General features: G+C 33.7%; 1 protein-coding gene across 18 annotated transcripts in view; it reads right to left on the bottom strand.

Moving 5' to 3' along the window:
- Positions 1-13,772, bottom strand: part of PDS5B (PDS5 cohesin associated factor B) — a 194,120-nt gene that overhangs the window by 103,015 nt on the left and 77,333 nt on the right. For all 18 annotated transcript variants that reach the window (XM_070520496.1, XM_070520487.1, XM_070520493.1 and 15 more), the window contains 3 exons: positions 9,985-10,065; positions 5,251-5,391; positions 2,991-3,106 (listed from right to left, as the gene is read on the bottom strand). In XM_070520496.1, coding sequence (XP_070376597.1) covers positions 2,991-3,106; positions 5,251-5,391; positions 9,985-10,065 — 338 coding nt within the window. The remainder of the gene's footprint in view (positions 1-2,990; positions 3,107-5,250; positions 5,392-9,984; positions 10,066-13,772) is intronic.

The following is a 13,772-nucleotide window of genomic DNA, read 5'->3' as shown; positions in this document are numbered from 1 at the left end:
GCTGCGATGAACATAGGGGTGCAAGGGACTCTTGGGATTTCTGATTTCAGGTTCTTAGGATAGATACCCAGTAATGGGATGGCTGGGTCATAGGGTATTTCTATTTTTAACTTTTTGAGAAATCTCCATACTGTTTTCCATAGTGGCTTTACCAGTTTGCATTCCCACCAACAGTGTATGAGGGTTCCTTTTTCTCCACAACCTCCCCAACATTTGTCGATCTTGGTTTTGGATGTTTTTGCCAATCTAACGGGTGTAAGGTGATATCTTAGTGTAGTTTTGATTTGCATTTCCCTGATGATTAGGGATGGTGAACATCTTTTCATGTGTCTATTGGCCATATTTATATCTTCTTTTGAGAAATGTCTGTTCATGTCCTCTGCCCATTTTCTGATCGGGTTGTTTGTTTTTTTGTTGTTAAGCCGTGTGAGTTCTTTGTATATTATGGAGATTAACCCTTTGTCGGATAAATAACTTGTAAATATTTTTTCCCAATTAGTGAGCTGTTTTTTTGTTTCAATCCTGTTTTCCCTTGCCTTGAAGAAGCTCTTTAGTCTGATGAAGTCCCATTTGTTTATTCTTTCCATTGTTTCCCTCAACTGAGGAGTTATAGTGTCCGAAAAGATTCTTTTGAAACTGATGTCAAAGAGTGTACTGCCTATATTCTCTTCTAGAAGACTTATTGTTTCAGGCCTAATCTTTAGGTCTTTGATCCATTTTGAGTTTATTTTGGTGTGTGGTGAAAAAGAATGGTCAATTTTCAATCTTTTGCATGTGGTTGTCCAGTTTGCCCAGCACCATGATGTTGAAGAGACTTTCTTTTCTCCATTGTAGGCCCTCTGCTCCTTTGTTGAAGATTAGCTGTCCATAGATGTGTGGTTTTTATCTCTGGGCTTTCAATTCTGTTCCATTGATCTGTGGACCTGTTTTTGTGCCAGTACCATGCTGTTTTCATCACTGTAGCTTTGTAGTATGTTTTGAAATCGGGGATTGTGATTCCACCGGCTTTGTTTTTCTTGCTCAGGATTGCTTTAGCAATTCACGGTCTTTTGTTGCCCCATATGAATTTTAGGATTGTTTGTTCAATTTCTGTGAAGAATGTTCTTGGGATTCTGATTGGGATAGCATTGAATCTGTATATTGCTTTAGGTAGTATGGACATTTTAACTATGTTTATTCTTCCAATCCATGTGCATGGAATGTCTTTCCATCTCTTTATGTCGTCGTCAATTTCTTTCAAGAAAGTCTTGTAGTTTTCATTGTATAGATCCTTCACTTCCTTGGTTAAGTTTATCCCAAGGTATTTTATTCTTTTCGTTGCGATTGTGAATGGGATTGAGTTCTTGAGTTCTTTTTCTGTTAGTTTATTGGTAGTGTATAGAAATGCTACTGATTTATGTATGTTGATTTTATACCCTGCTACTTTGCTGTAGTTGTTGATTATTTCTAATAGTTTTTCTATGGATTCTTTGGGGTTTTCTATATATAAGATCATGTCGTCTGCAAACAGCGAGAGTTTTACTTCTTCAATACCTATTTGGATTCCTTTTATTTCTTTTTCCTGCCGAATTGCTCTGGCCAACACCTCCAGTACTATGTTGAATAGGAGTGGTGAAAGTGGGCACCCTTGTCTTGTTCCTGTCCTCAGAGGGACAGCTTTCAGTTTTTGTCCATTGAGTATGATGTTGGCTGTGGGTCTGTCATATATGGCCTTTATTATGTTGAGGTACTTTCCTTCTATACCCATTTTATTGAGGGTTTTTATCATAAATGGGTGTTGAATCTTGTCGAATGCTTTCTCTGCATCTATTGAGATGATCATGTGGTTTTTGTTTTTCATTTTGTTGATGTAGTGTATCACGTTGATTGACTTGCAAATGTTGAACCATCCCTGTGTCCCTGGTATAAATCCCACTTGATCATGGTGTATAATCTTTTTGATGTATTGCTGTATTCCGTTTGCCAGAATTTTGTTGAGGATTTTTGCATCTATGTTCATCAGTGATATCGGCCTGTAGTTCTCCTTCTTTGTGTTGTCCTTGTCAGGTTTGGGGATCAGAGTGATGTTGGCTTCATAGAATGTGTTAGGGAGTACTCCATCTTCCTCAATTTTCTGGAATAGTTTGAGAAGAATAGGTATTAAGTCTTCTTTGAATGTTTGGTAGAATTCTCCAGAGAAGCCGTCTGGTCCTGGACTCTTATTTTTGGGGAGGTTTTTGATTACCGTTTCTATTTCCTTACTTGTGATTGGCCTATTCAGATTCTCCATTTCTTCCTGATTCAGTTTGGGGAGGTTGTAGGAGTCTAGAAGTTGTCCATTTCTTCCAGGTTGTTCAATTTGTTGGCATATAGTTTTTCATAGTATTCTCTTATGATCCCTTGTATTTCATTGGTATCTGTTGTGATTTCTCCTCTCTCATTCCTAATTTTATTTATTTGAGATTTCTCTCTTCTTTTCTTGGTGAGTCTGGCTAAAGGTTTGTCGATTTTGTTAATTTTTTCGAAGAACCAACTCTTTGTTTCATTGATCTTTTCTACTGTCTTTTTTGTTTCAATATCGTTTATTTCTGCTCTTATTTTTATTATTTCCCTCCTTCTACTGACTCTGGGCTTTGTTTATTCTTCTTTTTCTAGTTCTGTTAGGTGTCGTTTGAGGTTGCTTATGTGAGCTTTTTCTTGTTTAGTGAGGTGAGCCTGTATTGCGATGAATTTCCCTCTTAGGACTGCTTTTGCTGCATCGCAAATGATTTGGTATGTGTAAGAGAGCTTTTTTTAAAGTATTACCTTTTCAAAATTACAAAGGACAAAATAAGACAAAAAGAAAAAGGGAAAATGTAAATATGGCAAATCACTATCGGCATTCGAAAATTTCGAAGTATAAAATCCTTCATTTTTATGATTTCAGAGAACAATCTTAAATATGGATGGTGTTTTAAAATAAGTAGATATAAACAAATAATACTTTTAAACAGTACACCAAAATCATATACCTGCCCAGGTAACACTGCCAAAGTGGTTTGTTTTGAGAAGCCAATTCTGAATCCTTTGCCCCAAACATTTTTGCCAGTAGTTTAACAACCTGCAGGCGTTCCTCATTATCATTGCTCTAAAACAAAACACAATCACAGCTTTAAAACCATGAGGTGGATATATTCAGAATAATTTTTCCCATTATTTCCCTTATCCTTCAATTCCACAGAAAACCTTTCATGAACTCCAGACTAAAAATTACACATAAAAATGCTCAATATACTTTTACAAAATTAAATATTACCTTAAATGCTCTAATCATCTCAAATTACATTAAAGCAGTACTCCCTACATGAAAATGCACCCCAAAGTTTGCTTTTTAAACATCAGAGGCCTCTCCTACAGTTGAGGCTTATTTAATTCAGAGTCAAATTCAAAAACTAACTTGCACCAAATCTACTTAGGATCCTTGAAAAACTATTTGTAGCTTTTAAAAATAGATACTGATAGAGGCCAGGCCTACAGTAAACAGAGAATTCTGTATGATTGTACTGATTAAGCTATTTGTAGAAATAAATATGTGCTGAGGTCTCCCAATAGGAGAGTCCGTTCGTCTACATATACCAGATTCATAACGGAATTCAACAATATGATGAAGCCTTACACACACAAAAACTAAAATTTTTTCTTTAAGTACTACATTGTTGGTACCCTTGGAATGAAAACTCAATTTTATTATTGATTTTGGTATTGCCTACAAATGACACAATGGTTAAATGAACAAGTCAGCTACAATACTAGACTGGAACATTAAATATGGCAATTAGGCATATCAAAAATCACTGACATTCAAGGTGCTACCAATTTTTTTTTTTAATTTTAAACCTCAGCCTAGCATTAAGAGCCCCCATAATATGACCTAACTCATCTCTATTATTTCTCTCATTATTCCTCTCAATAAGTACTTTTCAATTCAGGCTGCACATTAGAACGACCTCTAAAGCTTTAAAAAACAAACAAACAAACAAAAACTGATACCTGGGCTCAACTGTCAGAAACTGATCACCTGGTCTGGTTTCATGCCTGGACATCTACCTTGTTTACTAAAGCTCCACAGGTGAAGATTCTAGTGTGCAGCCAGAGATGATTTAAACTAACTTTATGTTACTGTCCAACTATAACTCTTGTGCTCCACAAATTCACCCAGCACCTTCCCACCTCTATGTACTTCTACATACTACTTCCTTTGCTTCAATTGTATGCTGTTTGTATCTTTTATGACACTTAGAACATCTGGCCTCTTTTAGATCTGGATTTTTTTTTTCCTTTTCCTCCCATACTAGATGTTAAATTTGCTGAAAGCAGGGATGATAATTCTCTATTTTTATATTTCTTTTAGTATTCAATATTTTAATAAGAGAAAATCAGACCAACAAATAATTAAAGGTATGACTGCCTCCTGCCTCACCAAAATCGGTAACTACATAAAAAAGGGGGGCTGAGAAGCCAGTGAATCAAAAGGCTCACTTGCGAAATATATCAAAAATACACGCCAGAATAAAATGAGAATAATTATTTGCTGGTTTGGGGGGGTAGTCACAGTAGCAACAAAGACTGTTTATTTTGTTGTTTTGAAAGAGACAAATCAAAATTTTTAGAAACAAGAAATACAACAAAGAAATCACTTAAGAACTTTCCTGGTTGGCACACTGGGGTTCAAAGATTATTAATTATAAGCAGCTTTATTTAACCTTTCTGCAATAATTTGAAAGAGAAATGAATATTCCCCAAATCTGCAAATGAAACTCAATTTTACGGCATATTTTAATGTCAAGGCAATAGAGACATGCTATCCAAAAATTCCAGAGAACTATGTAAAAAGCAACGGAGGTTTCAACCTAGGCAAGTATAAGATAATATGCACAAAGGGAAAATATTTCATACTACGCAGATAACAGGTCCTAAACTATTTTTATGGCACAATCAAGAAAACTTAAGCTTGATGTACAGCTATGACCTCAAAAGTTAGCCACAATCTAGAATTTATCTGAGAAATATCTGGAGAAAAATATGATCCCACTAATCATTAATTAAGCAGCTACTATCTACCAGGCACTGGAGATACACAAATAGGCGAGGCACAAACATGTAAATAAATAAGAGTAATATATCATCACGTCTGTAACATTTAGTTCAAACCACTTTAAGAATTAAAAAGCCACAAAATAATGCTCTTTGCTAACGTGGTTGACAGAACCATATTATTTTTAGACTAGTTACCTTTAATTTAAATTCAAGCTGGGGTAAAACTGAGAGCAGCAAATGACTATCAATATTATAGAGCTCCAAAATTAAGTCAAAGACGTGCTCTGACAAATCGCTGATAGATGTTTTCCCAAGCATCAGAACCTGATTAAAAAACTTTTGAGAAGAAAATTTATCATTAATAGAAATACCATAGAAAAAACGAATTTTCTAAAATCTTTATTATTATTCAATGAAACTCATTCTTATTTTATACAAAGTCAAACTAAGAAAATCAAAACATTTTCTAACAGTAGGTGGGAAACCACTACAGGTTATCTGAAAGGATAAAACATAGGTAATTTGTATTGACTCATCAATAAGCACCCTACCTACCAAATACACTTTATTCCTCATTACGGTACTTACCATATTTTATCCTGTATTACAGTTATTTGTGTACATGTCTTAATTTCTCTACTAGATAAACTTTCCAAGGGCAAAGGATCACATCTTGTTCACCTTGGCAAGTATAGAAGCCAACAGCATCTAAGATAAAGCCTTACACCCTCATAGTAGGAGCCAATTTCATTTTCAAAATATGTAATTTTATATTTATAATGAAAAACAACCTCTGTCTAATCCTTTTTGTCTTCTTTCATATTCTGATAAACAATGTGTACATAAGTACAAAGTTTACAGCACTAATTTAAAGCACACAGAAACACAGGAAAATCCAAATTTCAACAATTTTCTTCTATAAGCAGCCAGCTCTAACTATTTTCCACACTCAGATCATTCACTATATTACCACCAAAACTGGTAAAAATACATGGCATAATGGTCAAGTTCCTTTCTATTTAAAGTCTTCCAAATACATCAAAAAAAAATTAACCCAGAGCATATACCAGGTATTCAGAACAGTATCTTCTGTCTCTGTAAAAAAGGAATTTTACTCTTTACACCACATAAGTTGCCCTGATCTCTTCTCTCTGACAGTTAACAACAAAACATGGCTTAATTAGGTTTTCTATACGGAAAGTACAAAGTCAAGGACTTTACATTTCTTTGTCTTTTCTGATTACTTTTAGTTTTTGAATTTCTCTTAAATGAAGTTTTTTAGGTCTGTGAACCTGTCCAAACTACCTAGGCATGAAGGGGAGGAAAGAATAAATTAAATTTTACTATTCTTTCTTTATTGGTTTTAAAAATAACTTATTTGTCCTCCTTGTTTATCAATTTTTGAGAAAAGAATTTCATGATATCAAAGGTTAAATTCTCATTCAGGTTGAAAATAGAGTGGCTTTGTCATTGCCATTCACAAATTTTCTCCTGTTTAAAAATAGTAAATCAACCTTTCCTTAACAAAAAACAATAATCCTTTCCAACCTGGCCACCTTGGTGATCAAACCATCCTCTTCTCGCATCTGAGGGGGGTTGAGGGAGTGGGGAATCATTCCCTGGTTTAACTTCTTATACATTCCACCAAAACATCTATTTAACACTAATAATCTCCATAAAGGCAAGAACTAAGTCAGTCTTCTCCACTGTAAAACAAGAGCCTAGTACAGTGCCTGACACAGAGTAGGTACCCAATATATATTGAGCTTATGAATGAATAATATGTAACAGGTACTATGATACAAATATAAGTAAAACAATCCAAGCCCTCCATGAGGGCTTACAATTTAGGAGGAGGCAGATACAGATTTGATTAAAGTATTTCCTTCAAAAAACATTAGTCTTTCACTGACGAATGTGTAACTAATTTTCACACTACAAATTAAATTATAACAACTGCCTCCTAATGAAAGAAGTATGAGCAAGTTAAAGGTCAGGAATAAATTCTACCTTAGATTTAAACAGTCAATTTTAACCACAAAAGTGTTTTCACATTAAACAACACATTCTCTACCATCATCCCAAGTATTATTAACCTCAATTTATAGATGCAAAAATTAAGGTTAAGCAAGATTAAGCAATTTAACCAAATTTCACTTATATCAAGATGGACTTGATACATTTCTTTCAGTCCAAAAAAATTACTTTGTGCTGTCTACCTAAAACTTGTGATTAAAAAGAGCTAGTAAAAAAATAATAACATTACCAAGAAGTAATCCGTGTAGAAAATCTTTTGAATTGCCACCATGTACTTTTTGGTTTTGATAGTTTTACCTTTATTCCTGAGTTCTCAAGTTACAACAAATTCTATTTTAAAAAATAATCTACAGGGGCTGGCCCCGTGGCCGAGTGGTTAAGTTCGCGCGCTCCGCTGCAGGCGGCCCAGTGTTTCGTTGGTTCGAATCCTGGGAGCGGACATGGCACTGCTCATCGGACCACGCTGGGGCAGCGTCCCACATGCCACAACTAGAAGAACCCACAACGAAGAATACACAACTATGTACCGGGGGGCTTTGGGGAGAAAAAGGAAAAAATAAAAAATCTTTAAAAAAAAAAAAATAATCTACAAACCACAGTGCCTTCTTCAGTCCTATATAAGTGAGAATCACTATCTACAAAGAACGAACTTGAATGTGTCTATATGCATGACAACAACAAGACACAAGAAAAAAGAGAGAGAAGTGGGGTTATTACTACCTCAGTATCCTACCACTATTTTCGCTTCTAATTCTCTACAAAGAAGATAAATGAATAATGGCTACTATATGTACAAGTCCAAAAAGGTAGAGAATAATTTTAACATTGTATTCATTTTATCCTACTACAAGACAATTAAGTTCTAGAAGGTAATTTTACATGTAATTGTATAGGTTTGAGGTAGAAAAATAAGATGACTTATAAGGGAATAAAACAGAAAAAGAAGCAATTCTTAATGACTTCTTGGCTAACCCTCAAATAAGGAAAGGGACAAGAAACAGGGAGAGATAAGAAAATAATGGACAAAGTACTGGAAATACACAATTGAAAGTGTGTTCAGACCATTCTCCTAATCCTGATAAAGATATAAGAGGCAAGTATGAGTGGGGGGGTTCTATTTCTGGACGTAAGAACTAAGAACAAGAAATTAACATAAGGTATAAGTGATAAAGAAATGTTTTTACCTTGATTTATCTGGGATTGCTAAAAGTTCCCTGGTCCTCTTACCTTTTACTTTTATTATACATGTTTTCAGACATAGACAAAAGTTGAGAGAATAGTATACTGAACCTAATAACCTAGCTCCAATATATAATCTTGAACTGTTTTTCTATTACCCAATAAAATATTTATTTCTCCAATCCTATAAAAGATATCAACATGGAATAGCATTGTTTTCTTATTTTTATGCCAGAAAAAGGCATCAGAAAAAGGGAAGTGTTTCCCTAAAAAACATCTGGCGTGGCAATGTCAATTTAAATAAATGACCACCAGGAGGAGCTCATCTAGTGTATCTAATGGGTCATGGAGACCGTTATTCAGAGGCACTCCAAGCATAAGAACAGGGAAGGCTGGTAATTAATCACAGAATGCTTAAGTCAGGGTCTACACATTTCAAGTGCCATTAAGTCAATAATGAAAAAAACTCAATCCACTCAATCTAACCAATTTACTCCAGCCAATACCCAAGACTAGCAAAACTTGCAGAAACCAATGTTTAGAATTTTCTGCCAATCTTGGAGCTATTAATTAAGGTAGATTACACAATTTGATTCTCCAGCTTCTCAAAGTTTACCCTCCAAAACAATTTCTTTACAAATCAAACATATTTCTAAATCATCACATGCTTAGAATTACTTAAGGCCACAAGCCAGAAACAAAAACTGGCATTTGCCAAGGTACTGTTTTATAAAGCATATTACTTTTCAAAGTACATCTTTTCATGATGTATTTTATATACTGACTTAACTTTTTGTATAGTACAAGAAAAGTTCTTCCTCAACACTTCAGGAAAATCAAATACATAAGTAATTATAAAAGGCTTGCTTTCTCACTTTTTTCCAGAAAATTTACATCCTTTATATGTTTGGAGGTGGGTGAGAGTAAAAAGTAGGTGGAGAGAGAACTGCTACACTATTCCAGAGGCCAACACTAACAGTGTTCTAGATTTGTTCCAGGAGGCATCATTCACATGGAACACAATGTGAGCGGTGCCATCTAAAGCTGGGCAACTCAAGAGAACTGTAGAGAGAAAATGCAACCTACAATAAGCTTCTATGTGAACCTATCAGCTAAAATACATTTTTCCTGAAAATAAATACAAGATAATCATAAATAAGCAGATTTGGGATACTGAAAGGGCTCATTTCATTCCAACTCTTCCCCTTTCTCAGAAAAGGCTGATTCACATGGAATCTACCCCAGGGATAGTAAGATAGGCTACTTTGACAAAATTCCTGCCATTCATACTTGCCTTTAATTTTTAGGTCTTGATATTAGCTCATATCTTCTTCTTGTACAAACCAATTTAATCTCCAAAAAGCTGTAAGCAACTTATCTGAATAATGGAAAGTTCCATATGTTTTATCTAATTACATTTAACTCTATTTCTTACATTAGAAAGAAAATATATATCTTGATAACCAAAATAAAAGCTGTTTTAGTTCCTAGGCAACTGGAAAGAAGCAAATGAATGAACAAACAAGGTGAGAGCTAAACTTCCAGAAAATTAACCAAGAATAATTTTAAATAAGAAGGAGAAACAAAATACATTACTTAATGACTAAAACAACATAAAATTTAAAAGTGTGTACTAATTGCAGAAATTTTGCTTCTAGAAGTCTTTAAAATTTTGTCTACTCCTTCTGACAACCAATTACAAGGAAGACTTACATTGGTGATATATGGTTCAATAGCTTGAGCTGTCCTCTTCAGTAAAGCCTTTGCCAAATCATATGCTTGCTTGTTCAAATTCTGAAAAACATAAACAATATCCATATTATATATCTCTATGAAAAACAAAATATTACCTGCGTTCAAAAAGCTACTCTTGAGTAAATGAATGGAAAAACTGTCTGAGACTCAATTAGAATAAGAGAGAGAAGGCAAAGTGTCACTTTTCTTCTCTTAAGAGTAACTGGTCTACTGGATCATAAGATCCCTTTCAAGCAAGGATAATTATATTCTCTTCATATCTCATTCATAGCATAAGGTAAACCACATAGAAAAGATCAATAAATGTTTATTCAATAGAAGAGGATATATTTAGTCACTCTAAATCTAGTCTCAAAATCAAATCAATTCAGCTGAGAACAAATATAGGCTGTTTCACTCCAGGTCCAGAACAACCAAAACATAAGAGGATGAACCGGGTTCTAGCATGGGCAGGAATGGAGGCCCACAGGTGAGGAAAGACAAGAGTCTGGGGCAGCTGTGGGACAGCAGATTTACTCAAGCACATCTCAGAGCACAGGTTAAGTCCAGGGATGCAACAAGAAACATACCCAATAGTAAAGTATGAAAAGAAAAGGGTACAAGAAAAATATTTTAAGAAAATGTGTTTCTAAGAGATTGTGATGAAGACAGAAGGAATCACAACCAAAGATCTAAAATGGAATCACTACTCCAGTTTAAACATATTACAGAGAACAGGAATACTGTACAGATCCTGAAACTCACATTCAGCGTATTTTTAGATGTACCTGCACTGATGCTTGTACTGTATTATTTCAGTCATTTCTAACTGCTGTTTTAGTATTTTACTATAAATATGCTAAAGCTTATTTACTCATTCTCCTATTCATAGATATTAAATATGTCTTGTATACGCCTTCTCGTGCATATAAAAATAACTTTCTGTAAATTCTTTGTCATTTTTCAAATGGGCTGTTTTGTCTTGTTCTTATTTATTTGTAGAGTTTCTCTACAAATTCTATACACTACACCTTTGTCAATTATATGCATAACATCTCAATCTATACTTGTCTTTTCACAATGTTTATGGTGTCTTAGAGCATACAGAAGTTTTTAATTTTAAGGTAATCAAACACATCAATCTTTTCCCATTTGGCTTCTGCTCTCTGTATCTTTCTTAAGAAATTCTTTTCCACATTAAGGTTAAGATGTTGTTTTATGTTAGCAAATAAAATTTTAAAGGTTCGCTTTTCAGATTTATATCTTTATTCTACCTCTAGTTTATTTTTATGTATGGTGAAGAATAAGAATGCAATGTTATTTTCCATTCGGATATTCAATTGTCCTAAAACCATTCATTAAATAGTCCATTATTCCCTCCAACGCCCTGTAATATGCACATTTTCAAATTTCTATATAACCATGCATCCATTGGTAAATTCTCAATACTTTCATATGTCCCTTTGTCTATTACTACATAATTATAGTCAAAGGGACTTATGGAAACAATGTCTTTCACCAGGTAAGGTATGTCTCCACTTTCTTATTCTTCTTCAAAATTGTTTGGCCATTATCAGCCATTTGCACTTCAATGTGAATTTTAGAATCAGTATGCCTTAGACACACACACACACACATATTCATAGTTACCATTTTGACTGGATTATCTATTAGCATGCAGAGAACTGACCCCATTATGATACTGAGTTTCCCATCCCATAAACACAACAAATCATGCAACATATTTAAGTCTTTTTCACTTTTCAGTCAACTATAATGATTTTCAACACAAAGGTCATGCACATTTTGCTGAAATTTCTAAGTAGCTCAAGGGTATGTTAAAGCTACAAATGACAATCTTTTGAAATTATACAGATTTTTATATATTGATCTTATATTTAGCAATCTTGTTGAATTTTCTTACTTGTTGTGGAAAGTCAGCTGTACACTGTTTTGTGTTTTCTGCACAGGCAGTCATAACATGTGCAAATAATTTCAGTTTTGTTTCTTCTTTCTAATTCTTTTATCTTTGTTTGTCTTGTTTTATTCCACTAACTTAAGACCTCAGTTAAAGCTGACTAGAAATAGCATACTTGCCTTTTTCCTAAGTAGAAGTGACATCTTTACAACATTCCTAACTTCAAAAAGAATGCTTCAGCATTTCACCATTAAGTAAAGAATGCTACGTATCCTTATCAGTTTAAGGAAGTTTCCCTCTGTTTCGAACCTGCTGAGAGTTCTTATCATAAATTATACTGAATTTTATGAAATGGTCTTTTTTCTACATCTACTGATATTTTTCTCTTTGATCTTTTAATTTACACAAATGTCTTAGTCTATTATTAACATTTTCTAATGTTAATCCATTTTTATATTCCAAAAATAAAGCCAATTTGCTCATTATCAATATTACTTTATACCATCCTGGATACTGCCTACTTATTTTTATGTCGGTTTTATGTGACTGTATTTTAAATTAAATTAGCCTATAATTCTCCTTTCTTCCTGCTTTTGTCTAGTTTCCCTATGAGGATTACATTCCACTCATAACGTGAGTTGTGGAGCATTCCTCCCTTTTCTATAACCTGGAAAAGTCTGCTGAATATTAGGATTATATACCACTTAAATGATTAACAGAAATTTCCTGATGATGAGCTTAAGTTCTTTTGTGGTGGATTTGAGTTCTGCTGTTGTTGCTGTTATTATTGTTGCTACTGTTGTTTGGTAGGAAAGGTTTTGGTTTGTTTTATGAATATAGTTGTTAAAACCAATTAAATTTCTTTTATTGGTTAAAGTTATTCAAGATTTTTTCTCGAGACAAATTCGGCAAGTTATATTTTCTAGGAATTTGTTTTGTCTAATTCCAAATAAAACACTGTTCATGGAACTGTCCTGTAATCTTTTTAATGTCTGCTGTTCCCCATTTCATTCTAGAACTGTATATTGATACCATATCTCCCTTTTTCTGATTCAATTTGCCAAGGGCTTGCCTATTTAATACACTTTTCAAATTACCAACTTTGGGTTCTATGACACGCCACTGTGTGTTCCTTTTCTCTGATTTCTGTTCTTCACTCTGTTTTCTTCCTTGTATACTTTGTATATTCTGATGATGCTTTTATAACTTCTTGAATTGGACACTTAGCTATAAAGTTAGATTAAACACTTTAAGTTGCATCCCATAAGTATTAATACATATCATTTTAATTATCATTCATAAATATTTTTTAATTGCCACTATAATTTATTCTTTTGACAGATTAATTGATTATTCTTACAAACTGTTGGGCTATCTGATTTATAATCACTGGGAAATATGTTAAAAAGGCCCACCAAATTGTGAGTTTCTTTCTCCTTATAATTCTTTCCATTTATACTTTATATATTTTGAGGTTATGCACATACAAGTTTAGATATCTTCCTGAGAACTAAACTTTTTATCATTGTATAAATCCCTTTTTTATCCAGTAAAGACTATTACATCTAATATTAACACAAGCTACTTCAGTTTTCTTTCGGTTAGTATGTGCCTGGCATGTCTTTTTCCATCCTTTCACTTTCAACCTTTTTGTGGCAGTATTTTTGATGTTATATCTTATTAACAATGACCAGTTGCATTGCTTTCAATCCAATATGACAATCTGTCTTAACTAGTAAATTTGGGCCATTTACATTTATTATAATTCTTCCTTTTATTGTAATCCTTAAAACTTTAACATGAATGCTTCATTTAAACTTCAAAAGTAATCAACAGCTCTATACTCCTG

Source organism: Equus asinus, chromosome 11 (genome assembly GCF_041296235.1).
Source record: "Equus asinus isolate D_3611 breed Donkey chromosome 11, EquAss-T2T_v2, whole genome shotgun sequence".
In the NCBI taxonomy this organism is placed as follows: domain Eukaryota; kingdom Metazoa; phylum Chordata; class Mammalia; order Perissodactyla; family Equidae; genus Equus; species Equus asinus.
Note: the sequence above shows the minus strand (reverse complement) of the source record. Positions and strands in the feature narration are given on the sequence as shown.